This window comes from Rhinolophus ferrumequinum, chromosome 22, assembly GCF_004115265.2.
Source record: "Rhinolophus ferrumequinum isolate MPI-CBG mRhiFer1 chromosome 22, mRhiFer1_v1.p, whole genome shotgun sequence".
Taxonomy (NCBI): domain Eukaryota; kingdom Metazoa; phylum Chordata; class Mammalia; order Chiroptera; family Rhinolophidae; genus Rhinolophus; species Rhinolophus ferrumequinum.
In genome coordinates this window covers 2,616,393-2,637,455 of record NC_046305.1, presented here as the reverse complement: position 1 = coordinate 2,637,455, position 21,063 = coordinate 2,616,393, and the positions used below count along the sequence as shown (strand labels likewise).

Here is a 21,063-nt window from a genome sequence, read left to right as displayed (position 1 = left end):
GAGCCGACTGCTCAAGCGCAGCGACCACCAGTGTCATCGGCAGGACTCACGTCTGTCCTCAGGCAGCAGAACCCACGGTGCCTTCTGGGCACAGCTCCGCCGGTGCTCAACACCTCGGTGGGTTTCCCAGAGAATCATACACCAGCCAAAACCGGGGCGGGGGGGGGGGCAGGAACTGCCCCCTCTCAACTGTTATCAGGGGCAGGAATGAAGACGCCTTACGCTTCCTTTTCTTCTGGGCCTCACTTTGGTTTTAAGGGAACAGTTATAATCAGTCTTCATATTAGCAGCAAAGGGCCTTACCTTCTGCGCATTAGAATGAGCCAGGCTGGTAGGAGGCGGGTCCGCAGGCCGTTGTAAGGCCCCCACATGTGCTGAGAGGCTGACACACAGGAAACGGCCCCGAGCCTGAAGGCCTCACGTGAAGCTGGGCCTGCGCATCGCTTCCCGGGTAGAACATTCCGGGCAGACAGAAGGAGCGTGGGTCTCCCTCTGGCTCTTCAGGGACAGTGGTCAGTGGTCATCTCCAACAGGCACTTGAGGGTGGACCCGCCTGGAAACGCCTCAGTGGGTCAGGAATCAAACACGGTGACAAGTTCTCCCCTGGTGGTGTTCAGTCACATTTCACAACCTGAACTTTAGTGAAATGGCAACAATCAGAAAACAGCGCTGCGAGTCCTCCAGCTGTAATCATGCCAAGTGCCGCAGCAGAAGCATCTTACCAGCGGCACTGCGGTGACCACTGCGGACACATGTCCAGGAAGGAGGAAGAGGTGGGTCACGAGGTCTGAGCAGGACAGTGTCTCTTTGAAAACGGCATAGAATCCACTTGAAGCCCGAGCTCCTCGTCTGTTTCTAAGCCATGTTTATCCAGGACGCCCTAGAATGACGCACGTAACGCTGCTGCTTTCAAGCCGCCACACCCACTCTCAGCAACACGAGAGGCACAGAGAGGCCAGCACCACACTGGGGCCTGTGGTCATTCACAGACCAGAAGCTGCTCTGCAGTTGTAACCGGGGGCCAGTGACTTGTGAAGACACAAACCCCACCCAGTAACCTAATGGAAGTTTATAACCATGAGCATGACCAGCAGTGCAGTGGCTTTGAGACGGCTCCTTTCGCAGACCCTGAGCTCGGGGTGGGGGGCCTCCCCATCCATCCCACACTGCAGGGGAGCTGCACCTGGTCTGATGGGGGTCCCGGGGGCAGAGTTCCTGACCTCTTACAGCGTTAGCTCGGGAACGTCTAGTCCATCAAGCCTAGACACCTGGGACTTGCCACCAGGTAGGGAAGGGTTCCAAGCAGCCCTCCATCTCCCAGGACGGCAGCAGTGGCGCCCGAAGGGTCGTCCAGTAACAAGTGACATGTACTCTGCGAGCTTAGCTAATTTTCTCACAAGCTTGTAAACTCCCACCTAAGAACTTGATAAATTAAAAAAATAACACGGATACATTCATATCCCCCACAATCCCGGCTGCAATCTCTAAACAGCAGTCTCACCAAGAAATTAAGCCAACCACCAGCGTAATTAGTCCCTGAGGTGCAGCGGCCCCAGCTCCCCAAAGGCCCTGTGCTGCCGGGGTGGTGACACTGACAACAGGTATACCTCCTCTCTTCCTGAAGCTCTCCCGGAGGGAACCCTGCTCCCTTGTCTCAGGGACCAGTCCAGGTGGACAGGAGCTGAGGGGCAGTGGGCAGAGAAGCGGGGCTTCCACACGGCATGTGACGGTCACCTCACAGGCCGTGAGGCTGCGGCCCTTCTGACACCCGCCTGCTCTCATTACCCAAGGGAGGTGCTGTGGGCGCTGGCGGATGAACACAGGACAGGCCGGGGACTCACAGGTCACAGGCCCCCCTTGGTGGGGCCACCACGCGCTGCCTGCATCAGGGGTAACGAGGGTGGCCCAGCAGGTTAGCGGCTGGGCGGTGGCCGTGCCACCACTGCCCGTCAGCCAGGGCCCCAGCCTCCTGTTCAGCCAATGCACAGACACAGGGCCAGGTGCAGGCCCAGGAGGGTACTCCCTGAGGACACTGCCTGCAGCCTAAGTTCCCTGTGCGTGTGGCACTGTCAGGGTCACAGCAGGCCCCCCGGAAGATGGGTCTGAACGTCATCCGGGACGCCAGGACAGAGGGCGTGCCGCATGGACTGGGGACAGGCTTAAGTGGAGGCACTGACCAGAGGGGCAGTGGTTCTTCAAACCGTGTGTGGCCGAGCCTCACCCCACAGGCAGGGTGCTGACAGGCCACATGGTGTCCCAGAGCAGGTGACAGAGTTGCTCCCTTTGTGTCGTAGAAGGAGGACGCAGCCGGCACAGTGTGGGGTGGAAGGCAAAAAACGTGACGAAGGAAAGGAGGGTAAGAAGTGGTGTCTGCAAATGGGTTCTATGAGAACCTGAGAGGCTTCGGGGTGGGGGGGGGCGAGCGGGGGGATCTGAGAAGAGCAGAGGGGACGAGAGGAGCAGAGGGACGCAGTCCACACACACGGAAACGGAAGTGAGCTCAGCACTTCCAGCAGTTTTGTTGTGTTTTCACAGGAGGACAAGAGCACTACAGCCTTCACTGACTTTTCACTGGAGAGGCTGGAAACACGGCCTATTATTGGCTCCCCCAGCAGGAGCCAGGCTGTTTGCAGTCACAGGGAAGAAACATGCGGTCACTCTCGAGATGAGTTCCTCAGCTGACTCAGTGCCATCGTACCGTCAGGTGTGTGGGGTGAGGGTGGGGGCTCCCAGGAAAGGTGGAGGGTTTGCCCGAGCCCGGGAGTCTGCGCCAGGCTGGTGAGAAGGCGGCACGGCTTGCTGGCCAGCGGCCTGGACCCCAGTGGGCGGTGCTTGGCCGACTGCAAACCGCAACTACATCCGAACTTCCGGGCTCGAGCGTGTGTGCCAGGGGCCACCTGCGGCCCTTCTCTTCCACCTCGTTCTCTCAGACCTGCCCCCACACGGACTCCCATGCAGGGTCAGGTGTAAACACAGATCCCAGTACAGACAAACCACCAGACGGGGGTTCCTCTCACCTAACGCTCCCAATGGTTTCCACGCTTTGGGGGACACTGTTGGCTGCTCTCAGTTTGAGGTCTGTTTCCAGGAAGCACAGTACCCACAACGGGTTTGCATTAACCGACCAACAGCCTAATCAGAGGCCGGGGCTCGCGGTGGTGACTGGACACCACACACACAGGAAGGCCGGGAAGGGAGCTGCCACGGGCGGGCCGTCTGTCCACAGGTCCAGCGCTTGCCGGGCAGACATGCAGTGCCTTCTCTCCATCTGCGTCCCTGAAATGTCACTGTCGGGGACAGGTGGCGGCAGAGCCCTCCTCTTGCTCAGCCCCCAACCGCACGGCTAGCGCTACTGCAGCGACTCCGGGACGGTGCTGACCACACGCGCTGCCTCTGTGGCTGCGGGCGGGGAACCGAAGAAGGTGCGCGTCTGATTCCTCTGCTGGTCTCGGAGGTGAGGAGGGACGGAGGAGCTTTTGATGTGCAGGGTCCTGGTGTCGGTCACCTGACAGTCAATCTGCATCATCACCTCGTAATCCTGCCCGTTGATCACGTTCTCTGCGGAGAGGAGACGGACGCAGTGAGTACCCAGCCATGTCCACCTCCGCCATGAGCCCAGGGGGGGTGGCAGTGCATTGCTCTGGGACAGGGGACTCCGTCACTAAGCAGAGCCACAGCGGGGCTGGGAGCCTGACAGGCCTTTCCCCACCTCAGTTCTGCTTCCCAGACGACCTTCCCCGTCAGTGCCACGGAGCACCTGTCCAGACGTCAGGTCCTGTCTGCTTTCCACGCAGCGTATCAGCCACATGGCTGGAGCAGCTGGGACCCCAGGAGATCTCAGTGGGGGCAGGGAAAGAGCTCACAAGCACCCCTCCCCCTTCAACAATGGGGAGGAGCCACTATCCAAGGGCTAACCCTGTCAGCCCTTGGACGCCAGGGGGACCCTGTCCAAGGCCGCTGCCCCGTCCATCAGTAAGAGTCCTAACCCTTACTGGTTGGCCCTGGTGACGGGTGGGAGGGTTGGCCTTAGAGACTGACAGCAAGTTCCAGACGTGACAATTACGCTCTTCCCCAGAGATCATGACCACCTCCCCTCCATACGAAGGCAACCTTTCATTCCAGAATTCCAGAGTTCTGGATTCCGGCCACATTTCCAGTCTGGGATAAGAGGAGAGCTGCAGGACTTGCAGGTAAACTAGAGGCTGTTTGCAGAAGGAACAGGAAAGCCACACGGAGCCATGCCGCACAGGCATGGGTACTAAGTACACGGGTTTGGTGCGTGCAAACCTGTGCTATACTCTCACGTCCGACAAGGAAGGGCCAAATCACTGCCTGATTTGTAATTCTGGAGGGTCAGTTGCCAACTTGTACTCAGTGAAACTTGGATAAGAAATGGAGAGGATTATAAATACACAGTATCTTTCAGGCCCAGCTGGACACTCATAGCAACGCAGTCGCATGTGTGGACTTGGATGCACGCTGGGCACCAACGTGGCCTCTGTCTCACCTGTGACTCCTCCAAAGCTGGCTGTGGGGACCGAGGATGGCAGCTCCCAGCCACAGCCTAGGCCTGGACTGCCTGGTTACGAGGACGACACAGGCTAGCTGGATGCTAAAATTAAACATGTGGCTTCTCTGGGACAAAAAATTAAATTTAAAAGTAGAAATCTTTTTACTCCATTACCTTTTTTTTACTTAGACATTGCACATGCCAAATACCATAAATCAGGAGGAAGAAAACCCAGAGTTTGCCATCTGACCTTCAGCTTCCCGTAGGTTTAGGAAATGGAGCCACGGAGCCGTCATTCACAAGGGCAGGAACGACGGTGGGCCCCTCTAGTCCAGGGGTCTTAAGTCAGGGTCTAACATGGGGACTTCGAGGGGTCTGTAAGTTCCCCGAAATGTACGCAAAGTTTTCTTTGGGTAAGTGTTTTTCTGGAGAGGGACTCCATCAGAGTCTATAAACACCCAAAAGTTAAAACTATTAGAGCTAATAATCGATCAATTTTAAGTGTTTTGAGCAGACATTCTAGTTTAAAGCCAAGGGAAGACATCATTTCTCCGCTTCTACTGGCTGCTTATCTGTTCCAATTTTTAAAATAGCCTCGCTGATGATGAATTTCCCATTACAAGCCTCACAAACGTCTTGTGTTATGGTTGGAGCGAGTCCCCTCGTCTCCCAGCCCTACTGGAGATGACGAGCAGCTGTGTGAACCCACCTGCTCTTTAGGGCGACCGCTACAAAACCTTAACTCCAACTGTACAAGTCCGGCCACTCTGCAATAGCCGGCACAGCCTTTGATTATCTTTGGAGAATTACATCCGAATGCCTATAAATGGGTGAATGTGTTCCTATCAAAGTGTTTTCTTTCCAAACAGAACGACAGCCAGTGATGTGTGTGCAGCCCGTTCGTTCAGAACATGGGGCTGGGTTCCAGTTTCAAGATGCCAGTCATCTTTTGGAACCATGGTCCCTCCGTACTTTAGAAAAACTGAAGGGGGTGTGTGTGTGTGTGTGCGTGTGCACACACAGGGGCACAGATGACCCAATAACGGGAAACACGCATTGAGGCGTGCAGTACGCATCACTAAGTTTCACCGCTTTCCCGTGTGCGCTGAGCCCAGGTCTCGACGCGCCTCGTACAGACCGACCACCTGCACCAGTCGCTGGAGCCCGTGTGCCTGTGACGGCTAACACGGACCACGGAGTCCTTCTTTAATACCTTAAATGTCAGGAAGAGACGGAAGACCTGGGAACATGAGCTCCGATGCTCTGAGGGGAAACTGAAGCTGACACCTGATCCCAAAGCCCAGGAGTCCCCAGCCATGGCTGAGAGGGCTGTTGTCACCCTCAACCCGTGCACGAGGACACTCGGGCGAGGTATGGACCAGGTGGCTTTGAGACAGCCTCTTTTCTTCCGAAGGTAGCAACTTCTGGGCTGAGCAAACTACCAGCGTTACCTGAGGGGACGTGAAAGCCTTCAGCTGGACTCAGGAAGCCCCTTCCGGGTTTGGAGTGATGTGCCCTGAGGAACCCCAAGTTACCTGACACCTCGAAAAGCAGTCAAAGGGACCGCGGCATTGCTGTCGGGCCACCGCGCGGGACCTTGTGACAGACGACATCCCTCAGGGAGTCGGTCTCAGTACTGCCGAGGAGGTTCTAATTATTTTAATTACAGGACAGACTGGGACACTGCTGACAAGCCATGATCTCTTCCGGCCCCTGCATGTGCTATGGGGCGCCTGTCCTCTCCGGGGTGGCGCATGAAGCGCCTTCACCCTCTGTGCTGAGGCCGGGAGCCGCTTTGCACGGGCCAGCCCTGGACGCCACACTCCCAAGTGCTGCCTGCAGTTTGCACCTCGGGCGGTGGTGCCCAGGCAGGTGCCAGCCTGAGGATGTATACTCACCGTCTAACAGCAGCGCCCACCGAAGAGAAACCAGGAAAGCTCCAAGCCTACCAGGAGGGTGGGCGCAGAGCGGAGGCTGCGAAACCACTTTTGTGTCCTCAATGGAAAAAGACCATGACTGTTTGGGACAAACGGGACCAAAAGGAAGAGGACGGAGAGAAATGTTAAGGCTCCCTCTCCCTCTTCTGTCAGCAAATAGAACGAGAAGAAACACTGACGTGAGTCAGGAGAAAGGTGTAAAACAGGAGTGCTTCACATTCCAAAGGAATCAGGCAGATAAAAAGGAAGTAAGACGAAAAGCCTGCAAAACTCAGCACTACAGTGTGACCCTGAGAGAAAGGGCCTGGACACAGAGGCGGAGAAACTCGGCGCCGTGGGGTTCCCAGGAGCCTGCAAACGCACGCTAACGGAATTCAGAAGGGCTGCCAAGAGGCTGCTGGCTGGAGAGGACTGACACACAAACCAGCACCCTGACCAGCAACAGATTAAATACCCCAAATCTTACAGAGGGTTTCACAGGAAAGTGACAAGACTTCAGCTGTGCTTTTTGCAAACAAGCATCTATGATCAAACAGACTTCTTTTCAGAACGAGACACTAATCCTAGTAAGAGGTAGTTGGCTCAGTGAGAGCTGGGCTGGTGACAGGCAGCGACAGCTGTGGTATCTGTGCTCGAATCACGGGGGGTGTGGGGCGCATGCAAGGCAGATAAAAATCACCCATTCCCACATCACAAGAGATACCTTCAACCAAACCGGACAAATGGAAAATTACGGGAAGTAACCCAAAAGGGGAAGGAAGCGGAGACGAAGCAGCAAGAGGGAAAGGAAGGTGGGACTGAACTGTCATGTCTGCAGGTGACTTCCTACAACTTGCACAAGCTGACCCCACTGTGCCTGGACAATCTCACCTGGTCTGATTTTCCACCCGAGTCCTGGTTTGGACCATCGCAACGCACGGCACTTGTGTCTCTGCTTGGGAGAGCCCTTCTGCGGGGCTGCACCCCGTCCAATTCTCTGCATCTGGCAAACACTGTTAACCCTTTAAGGCCCACTTCAAGTCCCGCTCCAGAGAACCTTCCGGGAAAACTCCACACTGATGTTTTTTATAACCAATATATAAATGTTCCGTTTTGTAGACTCGTGTTAAAGAACTTACAGGAAAGAGATCAGGCTCCTTTAAGAAACATCTGGCATCTCTGGGCGGGGGGGGGGGGGAACCAGCCCCTCCCCCACCAGGAAGAGCACCAAGTGAGTGACAATTGGTCACACTACGGACGGACACACGTGCTGCTCACTTGGGACTCTTTCTGGAGACACAGGGAACTCCTAGCAACCACCACGTCCGCCCTTTGCTGGAAGAAATTAGAACCAGAGTTTCTCTGCTGGGGAGACGTGGGCTGAGCGGCCAAAGGCAGGCGAAGGAGGGCGGGACCTCACACATGTAAGACAAGCCTGTCTGTTACCTACACCACGGGGTGATGGACGCCGAGCCACGGGTCGGCTGAGAGACTTCATCGAGTTGGAAGATCTAGAAGGATTTCGCACCAAAAGTGTGTGGGCCTAGAAGAGTGCATGTGCAAACCATGGGGTGCGCCCAGCAGACAGTGAGAAACACAGGACACCCCGTGTTCAGCAGGCTGTCCTCTCACCCCCCAGTCACGTTGTCAGGTGGCTCCCCACTGCTTGAACGTCCTACCATCTGGGCCCCACTTGAGAAAGCGCCAACCTGGAACATTCCAGAATGTGGTGGCAGCACAGGGCTCTAACGTCCTCAGACACAGAAGCAGTCCTGCTAAGGCCTCATCTCTAAACGTGGCCCAGGGCACTTCTCTCCAACTTCAAGTGTGTATTTTGAATTCATAACCATCAACAATGGCTCCTTCAGCGGTGACCAGCTGAAATCTACCCCCAGGAACGTCAAGGGCCTGTGCTACGTGGCCAAGTACCTACTTCTGCTCAAGTGCAGCTCCTCTAGGGCTTCTGTGGTTTCCTGGGATGTTTTCAGGAAATCTGGCTAATCCCGTAATTGTTCAAAGATGAATGGTTCCAGATTGGCTTTTCCCGGGACCTGCCTTCTCTTCGCCTGAGAATGCTGCCCACAAGTGTGGAGTTTTTTTATTAGCTCGTAGAAACAGTTACATTTTGTTGATTTCCATCTGCCCCGGAAGACCATTAAACAGGAAATGACTAACAAACTTATTACTCATTTCTTCAAACTGAGTTTCTAGACTACAAAATTGACGTCTTATTACAGAATTTCAACCAGCGCCTCAGAAACTGAAAACACACTGCCCTGGGACCTGATCTGCTACCCTAAGGCTTGGTTTGCAGTTCTTGCCTGAAGTCTGGGGCCCACCCCTAGGTATGGCCAGTAACCGCCTTGCTTCCAATAATTACATCACCGGCACCAAGTACTAGAAAACTGTTGTTAAGTGTCACAATCTGAGACTCGAGACCCATGAAAACAACCGATGCCGGAAGCACTTCCCCACAAACTCCAGAACCCATGGAGTAAGTACGCTGCAGGCGACTGACGCCTCTTTCACTCCATTTAAAGCCAGCGTATGGGACTTGCACGTTCTCAGGCGTCATGAGGGCTCCCGGGCAACCTCTCTGCTGTCACGATGAGGCGGCTCAGCTGTGAGCAGAACTTGGGAGCAGGAAGGAACCCTCCCAATCCAACCCTTTGCTGAGGTCTAAGCAACTGCTGAGCGTTGGCTTTTCAAAAGATTTCACCGTTTTTAAGTTTATCTTTTAGGCCTAGGAGGCCTTGACAACAAGCTGGGTTTAAAAAGATCTGAGCTAAGAGGCGAATGCAGCTACCACCGGCAGGAAATACCACCTTGGAAAAGAGGAAAGTGCCGGCGGCCTCGCTGAGGCAGTCCTGGGAAGGTCAGAGCTCACCTGGCACTGTCCGTGTTCCCTTCACTTACAGGTGAAGTCATCAGAAAACACTTATTCTGGAAAACACGGAAGGAAGGATTTTCCCTTTCGCTACTACCAGACCCCCATCTAGATGATCATTACTTGGGGAAGGCCTAGGGGGAACGTGACTGAACAGAGGACACTGCACTGTGAACTCATGTCCCCAAGCAAAAGAATTAGGGACCAGCTGGCTGTCACCCTTCTCTCAAGCGCTCAAGAGAAGTGGCTTATGGGCTGTGGGGTATTTTTGGTTTGCGTAACACAGAATCCCCGGAACATGCTGCTCACTCTGAGCGACTCTCCAGTCCCGAGTCCAGACACCCCACACGTAAGTCTGCAGGCAGCTCCACGCATGACTCTCACAGCACACGCTTCTTTCCCAGGAACTGACCAGGACGCTGAACGTTACAAAGCGGGGCAGACAGGCCATCTCTTGCTACGGTTATACTTTTATTCTCTGAGCCACAAAAAGTAATTTCTCTCAGTCCAACCTGTATTTCTCTCAGAAAATGGAGGCAGTTGCACTTATTATACAAAGTCCCAGAACAACAGCTCTGTAACAAGAAGACAAGTGGCATTTGGCAAAGTTAAAAGCGAACTGGCTCTAGAATGAATGCACCTGATGTGCCGAGAAGAGTCAGTGAGCGTGAGGGACACACAGGGTGATGGCCAGTGGACAGAGGTCTCCTACTTGCATTTGTTTTACAAACTAAACTCACAACATCAAAGGAGGAGGCGTTTGTTGAAGGTAAGACCTGCCACATTGAAAATGATGAATACTGAATGGAAAGTGGGCCGCCTGAGTACACGTCACATTCCAGTGTCTCATTCAGCTGTGACGATGGCAGACAACACCAAAGAGCAGAATCCAGGCGTGCCACATGGGCTCCGAGACCAGGTTCCTTCACTGCGATCCTCAAACCATGGATGTCTGTGTCAAGGACGTCTTTCTGATTTTTTCAAGTGCACAGACTCTCTCAGGGGATAACTGCTAGTAGGCGTCACTGACACAGCAGAAGCGTGACCTTCTGAGAGGACCAGGTGCCCTCCTAGGCGTCAGTCTCGGGTACAGTGGACGAGGCTTTCCGGCAGGCCCCTCCTAACTCTCGTCCCAGGTTAAAGGGGCTGCAGCTGTGGGTTTGGCCACCTGGGCACCTGTGCAAACACGTTGGGGGACACACAGGGCTCACAGAAGTGGCGGGGTCCTGGGGAACCCAGGGTGGCATCAGGGCAGGAGCTGCGCTTAGCCGAGCTATCTGAGCAAATCCCCGAGGGCCTCTGCTCATTCACAGAACTGGCAAGTATTCTGCTTGCGAACAGTTTACAGTCAAGTTGGCGAGGCAACAGGAGGAGCAGTAGTAACGGTTCAGGAGACAGAATTACGTGTGATGAACGAACACTCGCCAGACCTGCTATCAGGATCCTGTTTGTACATCTGTTGGGAAGGGTAGTCGTAATTTCTCCCAGTGAAGTCACTCGAGAACAAACGCAGTAGGGATGGGATGCTGTTTGGAAACTGGAAGACGCATTTACAGAACGCAAACACTGGCTGGCACGGCGACAGCAGCCATGATGATAAACTAGAGTCACTGTTAGTACAAGTGCAACCTCGACACCTGCTGACTGTGAAGGGACCCAGAAGAAGCTGCTGGAAACAATGTGGGTTCTCTGTTTACCCTGAAAACACCATCCAGAGCCCTGACTTAGTGTACAAAGAAGGGAGAGGGGGACAGGTGGCGAGCAGAGCGCTGAAGTAAGTCCTCTGTGGACGCTAAGAAAATGCTACAACACGTGGCGAGTTCCCCTCTCTTTCACTTTTAAGGTAAGTTATCCCAATCAGCTCCTTGGATCGGCACTTCACACCAAAACCCGTTTCTGGGCTTCTTCAGACATAATCCTACTCTCCCACCCCACCCCAGCCACAGCCCGGGATTGAAGACCAGCACCTGGTGAGTATGGTCACTGCTAGCCTCTCGGGGAGCCAAGCTGGAGGCGGAAAACCAGGTTGGTTTATGACTTAAAAAATATAGGCCATAAACGTCCTTAAAAAAAAAAAATAAATAAACTACTTGGGATGTTTTTAAAAACCAAGACTTTAAACCGGAGAAGTCTGGCCACCCATAGTCTTCCACAGGACAGTGACCTGTTCCTTTTACACTCTCAGGTCATCCAGTCGAAACACCCTCAGCACAGAAAGCTACCCTGGGCTGCAGCTGGGACCACAGAGCCCAACAGCCATAAAGTGTCGTCACCACATGCTTCTGCATTAACAGGCACGATGGAATCTCAACAGAGCTGTGAATATGCTCAATTAACTTCAGTTTTGAAGCCAGGCTGAAATAGCCAATTTACTCTGTGGCACAGCAGCTCCCAACCAGCAGAGTGTAATAAACAGGGCTTCCCTCAGCACACAGGGCAGGACAGACGGCCCAGGGGGGTCTGCTCCTACGATCAATATGATCCAATTCCATAAATATTTACTTAGCAGCTGTTACGTGCTGGCACTGTGCTGGGTGCTGGGGACACAGATGAGTGAGGCCTGGCACCTGATCAAGGATTTACCGCCTCGTAAGGAGGCAGCTATGTAAACAGGTAACGCTCTCTTGGTGGCGTTTGGGCCGCGCGTGGTATGATGGGAAGAGAGAAGAGTGCCTTCCCCAGCCTGGGGGCGAGGAGCTGACACCTCCTTGCCCTGAACTCGAGGGTCCTGCAGCCAAGTCTGAGGTGCAGAAGTTCTAGAAAGCGGGAAGTGTTGGCGTGCACGCAGTCAGGAGACGGGACTCCACGCAGGTGACACAAGACGTGGGGGTACGGGGCTGGAGAGGTTGGAGGGGACAAGCACACAGCGTCCAGCACTGTACCCAGCGGCAGTGGGGAGCCAGCAAGGACTTTTAAGGAAGTGAGGAACGGGGTCGGTCAGTGTTCTGTGGGAATGGTCACTCGTGGCGATGTGGACAGGAGATCTGGTGAGGAATGGAGACCAGAACCAGCGGACGAGTCAGTCTTACATGTTTCGCATCCCGACACTGCACCCTGGAGCTAAGTCAGGGGCTTGTGTCCCCAGCGAGGGCGGGAGTGTGGAACAAGCCTCAGTGGGCGCCCAACCGGCCAAAGCTCCTTCCACCTGACCCGTGGCATCTCTCCTAGTTATTTCATGACAGGATCAACTGGATGAAATCTGAGACTGCCTAACCTATCAGGTTAGGGAACTGGAAGGCTCTGCCAGCTGACCTCCTCACCCACCACAATACCTCTGCAGCCTCGGCACAGCCGGCTGGGGAAAACCTCACTACAGTCCAGGAAACACCAAGACCAGGAGTCGGTCAGCTTCGGGCAGGCTGTCGACAGGCAGGAAGCCAGCCCAGGTGCCCACCAGCCCCGAGAGCCCAGTGTGGACTCTGGACACGCAGGAGGTCGCTGTCCTCCAGGCAGCACAGGCACAGCATCTGTGGCGTCACACGACAGGGCTGCCAATCAGGGACGCTGGCCCCGTCGTCCCCTAACAGGTGACAGAAAGGCTCACAGCACATGCTTTCCTTCTGAGCTCAGACAGAGCTGCCTCCCCTGCAGGACAGACCTGACACAGGAACCCCGGAGACCCCACTGTCCTCCAGCGGCGCATCTGTGTTCAGGAGGAAGCACGTCTCCCGAACAAGCCTCCAAGGCACGGGCCATCCACTGGGCAAAGCCGTGTGCAGCAGCCGGCAGAGTCCCTCAATACGAGGCCGACTGAACCGTGAATGTCGCGCGGTTTGGACGGGTCACCTGCCATGTGCTCAGCATCTCGTGCTCTGCCTGAGAAACCACCTTCCTCATGTCACAGCTCAGGTCACAGCCAGTCACACCTGAGTGCATGCGGAAGTGGCCTCTGCTCATCCAGGCTGTCGAGCCTCTTCTGCAGACAAGTCACTTGTACACCGTCAGCAGACTCATCTCATCACGTCCCTGGCCTCTGCTGGGCCTGGCTGTGCTGGGATGGGTGGTGGACCTACTATGCCGCCTCTGGTGGTGACGCTGCAGCAGAGGACAACATGGGGTGACGGATGGAGCCAAGGGCAACCTAGGGTAAGAGGTTTCCCGAAAGACAGAAGAGCCTGTGGCACGAGTGAGCAGTCAGGGTGAGGAGGAGCGAGGTCTGCGTGCTGGAGAGGGGGGAACGAGGGGCTGGTGACAGAGGACATAAAGCTGGACGTGTGGACAGGGGTCAGCTGAGCTGTGGGGCCACAGCTAGAAGCGTGGACTTCATCAGTTACGAGGGTAACTCACGAGCTTCGCTGGACAAATGAATCACTAAGGTCCACTCAGAACTATTTGTTTTGTTCAATTAGGACTGAGGCCTACAGTATGCTTTAAGAGGAAGGAAAGTCTTTGCATGTTGACATGTTTCAACTAAAACCATCTTTACTTCGGCCAAAGTTTTCCATTACTAAAAGTGAAGGAGGGCAACCTTTCTAAGTGAAGGGGAAAATGAAGTAACAGAAAAATTTCTTTTCTATTGTGTCTCAACTTAAATGTCTTCTGTGGACAAAGGTGCACAAACCATCGGTTAGCAGACACGTGCAGTTAAGATGCTGCTGTGTCTCTGCGTGTACACCTGAGCGTGTATTTGGGATGGAGTGGCCTTCTTACACTAGCATTCTCTGACAGGATTACATGCCGCTGCTCCCCTGGGGTGTTCCCTGACCGAGTGGGACAGGCAGCGCTGAGACCTCCCACAGGGAACCCTTCAGGGTCCACACCTCCGCACCCTCCCAGGAGGGGCCAAAACGACTGAGTAGCACCTGTTAACAGGGATGGGCCACAGCTCTGGGCAGGTGACAGGGTCGCTGTGGCTGCCATCTCGGGCACACCCGCCTGCTTGTTGCGACCAGCCAGGGGCCATGCGGTGAGCTGTTCTACCGAGAGGCCAGGAACTGAGGGAGGCCTCGAGCCAACAGGCGTGAGGACTGGGCCCACCTAGAGCCACTGAGTGGACGTGGACGTGTCCCTCTGGACTGGGCCTCCAGCTGATAGGTTGCCTGCAGCCCCATGAGGGACCTGGAGCCAGAGGCCCAGCTGGGCTGCTGCCGGGTCCCTGACCCACTGCAGCTGGAAGGCAGTGAACACGTGTTAGGGGAGAAGGACGTCAGATCAGTTCTCAGGAGCGGCCAATCCCAAAGTCATTCAAAATGGCTGAAATACATACATTTAATCATCTTGTAATCAGCAGGTTTACCTGTACAGTATTTTCAAAATGCTGACTAAAAACAATATTACAATTAGTTTGGAAGGGATAGTTAAAAAAAAATCAAAAGGTTTTTATTAGTGAAAAGATCTGGTCACAAACTAAGGAATTCCAGTTTCAGAGACAGCGAAGTCTAAGCAGAAGTGAATGGCTGGGCTCCAGTTTACCTGAGGAAAATATAGGGGCTACGAACAGATGAAAAGTGAAGCCTTCAAAGTAAAGCTGTTTTGAAAAGCATGATAGTGGGGTGTAAAGACAAAACTACAGGGCCAACCGGCGCTCTGTGTTCCTGCGCGGCTCGCCCAGCCTCTCCGGCCTGCGTGAGCATGACACCTGGCGCGTGGGAAAGCATGGAGCGTTTCTCCCGCTAACGATGCCCATTTGCTGTTACGTCTTAGAGTCTAGCTCTACTTTCAGGGAATGTCAGTTACTTCACAGCTTGAGACCACTAGTAAAATTTAGCAGAAAGTCCAGGAATCCAGAATTTCACCTGAGGTAAGAATCAGACTTGCTCAAGAAAGGGAAAAGATAAACCCATACACCAGTGAAAATACCTGTGAATCATCTATCGGGTAAGGAACTTGTATCTAGAATACATAGAGAACTTTTACAGTCTACTAAAAAGAAGACAAATAATCAAATTTTTAAATGGGTGAATGACCTGACAAGACAGTTCTCTACAAAAGACATACAAATGGCCACTAAACACGAGAAGATGCTCAACAATATCAGCCTCTGGTAAATGCACAGCAAAGCCACACCGACACCAGCGCACACCAGAGACGATGGCTACAGTCAACACAGCCAGGAGGAAGTGCTGCCGAGAACGTGGGGGAAACGCTGGGGACGCAGCAGGTGCAGCAGTGGGGACCACGGCTTGTGTTTCTTCAGTCGATTCACTTTATTTATGTGAAATGCACAATCTGCTACCATTTCCATCACCGAATCAACTGAATCAAAACAGGAAAAGAGCTGACCAGTGGCTACAGAGTATCCCCAAAAGTCTCCACTTTATAGTAAATGTGCAGAATCTCGTATTCCATATTGAGACAGCTATTTTTGAATGAAACGTAACATTCAAATTCATAACCATAAATGTAACTTAATCCACAAATGTTAAATAAGGTACGTTATGGCCTAACATCTACTGGAGAAATAAGAGTATTGAAAGTGGGAAACTGAAAGGCTCTCACAGAAACGCAAGCCAAGAATAACGATGACAAATTCAGTGAGTATTTCCCCCGCTGTAACTTGAATGTCTGAACTGCACTGTGTGGGAAAATACCATTGTTCAAAAACACACACAACTAAGTGGGAGGTGGGGATTTAATTCTTTTAGCTTGTGGAAGTTTACTGTCATCAAAAAATAAGCTCACAATTATTTGCTTTCCCAAAACTTACGATCAGCGGAAGTACAGGCATGAGTTGTCATTAGCCTGCCAGGGGCCTGGAGAGGTCACCGCCGTCCCCCCTCTCCCCTTCACACAAGGACGCTGAGCTGCAGCCCCTGCTTACCGGCCACTCAGACCACCCGTGGGATGAAGACTGAGTAGGGTGAGAGGGGCTGACTCCCAGAGGGGGCCGTTTTCCTGGACGTCCTGCTGGGACAACCCTTCCCAGAGGGGACGACACGCCACAGGCCCTCACCCACTCCCGGGACGATGAGCTCCCACAGAGCCTTCCACTTACTGAGTTTATCAGATGCTGCAGGAAAGCAGACGGTTGACTTCCGTTAGTGGCACTCAGGCCAAACTCACTGCCTCTGTTTTGTCCCCCTCACCTCCTATGCTTCAGCTTCTCTGATATTCAAAGTGCTGCAGACAGAAGATTTGGGCCACTGCGCATCTAACTGTCTTCCTAGGTTCAGTCTCCCCTCGAAAGAGGTGCAGCGCACCTCCCAGCGTGAGGTTAAGCGCCTGGTCTCTGCCCGGGTCCTGGCCCAGGGCTCCCGAAACCCTTGTGAATTGACATGAGTGCTGTGAGATCTCTGGTTCTAATGAGGACGCTCTGGTGGCCCCTGGCTGAGGTCTGGTCCCCACAAAACCCAGGCCATGATTAGAAGCCTGGAATTTCCAGCCCTGCCCCCAGTTTCTTGCAAAGGGAAAAGGGCTAGAAATGGACTTACTGGCCTATCATGCCGACACAAGGGAGCTCAATAAAATCCTGACAGTGAGGGGTTCGGGGAGCTTCCCTGTTGGTGAACACATCCCTGTGCCGAGGGGACTCAGCCCGGCTCCACGGGGACAGGACTCCTGCACCCACTGGGTCGCTTCACCTGGCTGCTCACCTATCTCCTTTACCACGTCCCTTAATGAACTGCTGACCGCCAGTGTCTCCGAGTTCTGTGAGCCACTCTAGCAAGTTAATCGAACCCGAGAAGATGGCCAAGTTGGTCAGAAGCACAGGTGACAACCTGGACCTGTGACTGGCACCTGAAGTGGGCAGGGGGGCAGTCCTGGGGGCCTGAGCCTTTTACCTGTGGGACCTGACACTCTTTCTAGGTTCACAGTCAGAAGTGAGGGAAGTTGTAGGACAGCCAGCTGGTATCATGACCAGAAATGTGACTGCTCTGTGCGGTATGAAAGGAGAAAGCCCGGGCGACAGGGAGCACCCTGGGTTTGTCCAGTGTGGTGCCAGGCGCTGCATTTCCCAGACTTCCTGGTGACGGGGTGCAGGACATGACCCGGTACCGCACCCCCCTGCAGTGGGGCCGTGGCTGTGATGACACTCGCCCTGGAGGCTGCAGTATCTGGGTCATGAGCCGGCCACGCACTGGGTCTGGAAGCAGGGTGGCGTCAGGGACACTGGTGGTGCCAGCTAGGCCTAAGGCAGCTCTGTGGTAGAAGGTGGGGCTGTGGTTTTATTTAAGGGACCTCCCTCTACGTCTGATTCTGTGGCTCTCCTAGAAATTCTGCTTAAGTTATCCAGAGTTAAATTCTGTTACTTGAAACTAAGAAAACCCATAGATATAAGCAGCCAAAAGTTTACAAAAAGATTTAAAAAGAGGAGGGCATCTACTACAGTGTGCGTTTATCTGGGACTACAACAAGTTTTCAATCAAACAGCCTCTCTCGGCACTTAGTAGGTCCTACGATGTGGCAGTAAACTGGCTGTTTCCAAAGCTACTATTACTGATCAGCTGACTGTGTGCTGATCAGTGATGATGCAGTAGCTGAATGCGGCTTCCTGGGGCAGGAGGGAGAGTGGTGGCGACGGGACAGACGTTGCTAGAACACGTGGGAACAGAGTGGGCAGACTTCTCACATCTGCAGCAGGCTCTAACGGCCTTGCACACTGAGCCTGCGTGAGTCCCTTCTCCTGGGAAACACGTGGCCACAACTACAGAAATGTGGACAGCGCATTCATTAGTGAGAAGAATGTTTATTTTTACTATTAAAGGATAGGTTTTGTTTTGAATATAGAACCGATCTGTGGTTTGGGACATGACCAGCGTTTACTTACTAGGAATTGTAGAAAGACTTCTGCGTGTGTAAATGCCAGGCTCTGGTCGCAGCCCCACCACCGCTGGGGTCAGCCCTGGCCTCCCCAGGCCAGCTCCCCACCTGGACCGGAGGCCGCTCTGCGAAACTGTCCCACAGTTTTCTTCCAGCCTGAGACCCTCCATGATCGACACACATCCTGCCTCCTGCATGATTCGGAGCTCTCTGAGGTCTGTGGTGCTGGCAGTGAACACGTGCACATCTGAACTGCAATTACATCTCACCATGAAAGCAAATCTGGAGCCAGGGCATCACACCTAATAGTGTAAAACGCAGCATCGGCAAAGTAACGGCTGTTTACATCCCGGGGGTCTTAACTGTCTAGCCCTTCCTTCGGTCAGCTAGCGCTTCCTTTCAGAGCTCTAGAGGGCAGGGGCTGCAGAAATGACTGGTGGGACAGTTTCTACGAAGTCGGACAATTAAGTTCTGAACTCATCCCAGAAAAAGTGCTACACACCTCATTGCTGGATATCACTATGGTCACCTTTGAAGTACTCCCCTTGGGAAGCTATGCACCGACGCCAGCACCTAGTCCACCCTTCAAAGCAATTTTGGAACTTTTTGTCTGGAATGGCCATCAGAACTCTCGTCGTATTAGTCATGATGCCCTGAATGTCATCCAAATGTCTTCCTTTCAATATTTCCTTTATCTTTGGGTAAAGAAAGACGTCATTGGGGGCCAGATTAGGTGACTAGGGAGGGTGTTCCAATACAGTTATTTGTTTACTGGCTAAAAACTCCCTCACAGACAGTGCCGTGTGAGCTGGTGCATTGTCATGCAAGAGCCATGAATTGTTGGCGAAAAGTTCAGGTCGTTTTCATCTAACTTTTTCACGCAGCCTTTTCATCACTTCCAGATAGTAAACTTGGTGAACTGTTTGTGCAGTTGGTACAAATTCATAATGAATCATCCCTCTGGTATCAAAACAGGGGAGCAACCTCGTGGCAACAAGGTCGGGAACTTCACTGTGAGACCGCGCATGTAAGGTGCTCTGTCCTCTTTCCCTCTCCAGAACATTCCTCTCTTCCAGAGCTGCTCTGTACACACTGACGAGCCAGCACAGTGTGCAGCCTCCCATCTCAGATGGCCCCCACCGACCTCCCACAGTCACACGCTCTGCAGTCCCGCCACCATGTGCCAGGGTCAGTCTGTGTGACCAACAGAATGGGCAGGAGGAACAGCATGTCACCTCGTGAACAGGTTCAGAAGACGGGCGTCTGTCTTAGGTGCTGTCCCCCACTCGCTCACTTTCTCGCCCTCACTACAAGGTTCTTGATTTTCCAGTACAAAGAAAAACCCATCCGGAGAAGCTTCATATGGATAAAACAGAGAACTAACTCAGATTCTGGGCAGTTGGCAGGAGGCTCAAATCAATTGTTGGCTTAAACAGATGCTGATGTCTCGTTTTTATTACTTGAAAGCTAAACCATCTGTTTGAGTAGAAACAGCTTTTACCACAAGGGAGAAGTGAAAGTGATGTCACTGAAAGCCAACGGGACTCGAGGTCACTCAGGTGCGGTGGCCCGGCAGCCGGTTCCTTTGGCTCAAGGCGCCAGCTGATCTAACACCTCCTGAGTGAGTCTGGGGAGCGTTCCTGTTAATAGACTAAATAGCTTATTCGTAAGTCAGATACAAAGAGACGAAGTTGTCATGGAAAAAACTATCTGTGCAACTGCCAATAAATCACCAAAGTGATAATCCTTCCAACAAGGTGATTGTACATATCCCCAAAGGCAGACCTACCATTCAGCCGCTCTCACTTGACAAATTTATTTTCAGGTTTGCTTTGCAGAAGAGGGCTCAGAAGAGGGTAGGCTAAGTGGGGACAACCTCATGGCTAGGGAGGACTGAAAAACGGACACCCCATGACTTCAAGGAACAAAAGGGAGAGTCAACCAGAGAAAATGGGGGAGGGGCACGAGCAGCCTTAAAGCCCAGTGTCAGGGTCCTGGACGCAGCTCTGTCTCCACCCCCGGCTCCTGCTGCTGCAAGGCGCTAGAGATGTTCCCTCTGAAATGTCTTTGGCCATTTCCCTTCTCTCCATTCCAGGCCTTGGCGCCCCCGCCCCGTCTGCTGCCACGTCTCCTGGCTCATCTCGACAGCTGCAAAGCTGCTCCTTGCCTCCCGGCTCGTGTTCCCTACAAACTTTCTTCCACTGACAGACCTCCGGCAGATTAAGTCTTCACAGAGTGCTTGGTGCTGTTTCCTGTTTCAGAGCGAAAGCCACTCCCCTGACTCACTGATGACCCGAGTCACGTAGCTGCAGCCCTGAGGAAGCCGACTTCTCCTCTCCTATCTCTGGTCTCTTATCTCTCCCCTCTCATCTCATCTCTCGTTTCTCCTCTCTCATCTATCGTCTCTCTGGAATGGCTCTCGTGAACTGCACAGCCTTATACACAGGGCACAGTGGCATAAACGTCTGCTTCAATTCTGGAGTCCCAGATATTTTCAGTATTTGCACGTCTGTCTAAGACTGAAATCACAACATGATAAGCAGACTATGTCTATACAACGTGAATCCTAGCTCTGTTACGTAGCGGTTGGGTAAATGATATCATTACTTTCTCAAGCTCTACTGTCTTCATCTATCAAATGAAGAGACTGAGCACGACATGAATTCAGACATCACAGTGCCTCAGGGTGCAGTGTGTTCCGTGCCAGGCACTGCTCTGGGGTGTAACTGGCAGACACGGCAACAGAGAACCCCGTCCTCAAAGAGGAGGGAGCGGGCTGAGCTGACCGGTGAGACGCACAGCAGCACAACCAGACCAGCTTGCACTCACGAGAGCCCACACGATCGAGTGTTCAGAAACGCACTTGAGAGGAGCGACTGCAAAGGGTGCGAGGAAGTTTCTGAGGTAAAGGAAACCTTTGCACCACAACTGAAGCGGCACTTTCACAACTGTTTACACAGGTCCCAACACACACAAAGTTGGTGATTTTTACTGCATGGACATTATACTTCAGTAAACTATTTCTAAAAATGTATTTGTCAGGAAAGACA

The 21,063-nt window shown here is 53.2% G+C and overlaps 1 protein-coding gene across 2 annotated transcripts in view; it reads right to left on the bottom strand.

Annotated features, from left to right (window-relative positions):
- Positions 1 to 303: 303 nt before the first annotated feature.
- The window catches only part of ATF6 (activating transcription factor 6), a 93,368-nt gene continuing 72,608 nt past the window's right edge, over positions 304 to 21,063 (bottom strand). Inside the window, exons 17-18 of one of the 2 annotated variants that reach the window (XR_004421677.1) lie at positions 723 to 3,558; positions 304 to 636 (exon numbers count right to left, since the gene is read on the bottom strand). Coding sequence is in view for 1 of the 2 variants with exons in the window: in XM_033093622.1 (XP_032949513.1) it covers positions 3,350 to 3,558 (209 nt within the window). In the remaining variant the exon portion in view is untranslated. Of the gene's footprint in view, positions 3,559 to 21,063 lie in introns of both variants that reach the window. The other variant, XM_033093622.1, reaches the window with a different exon arrangement.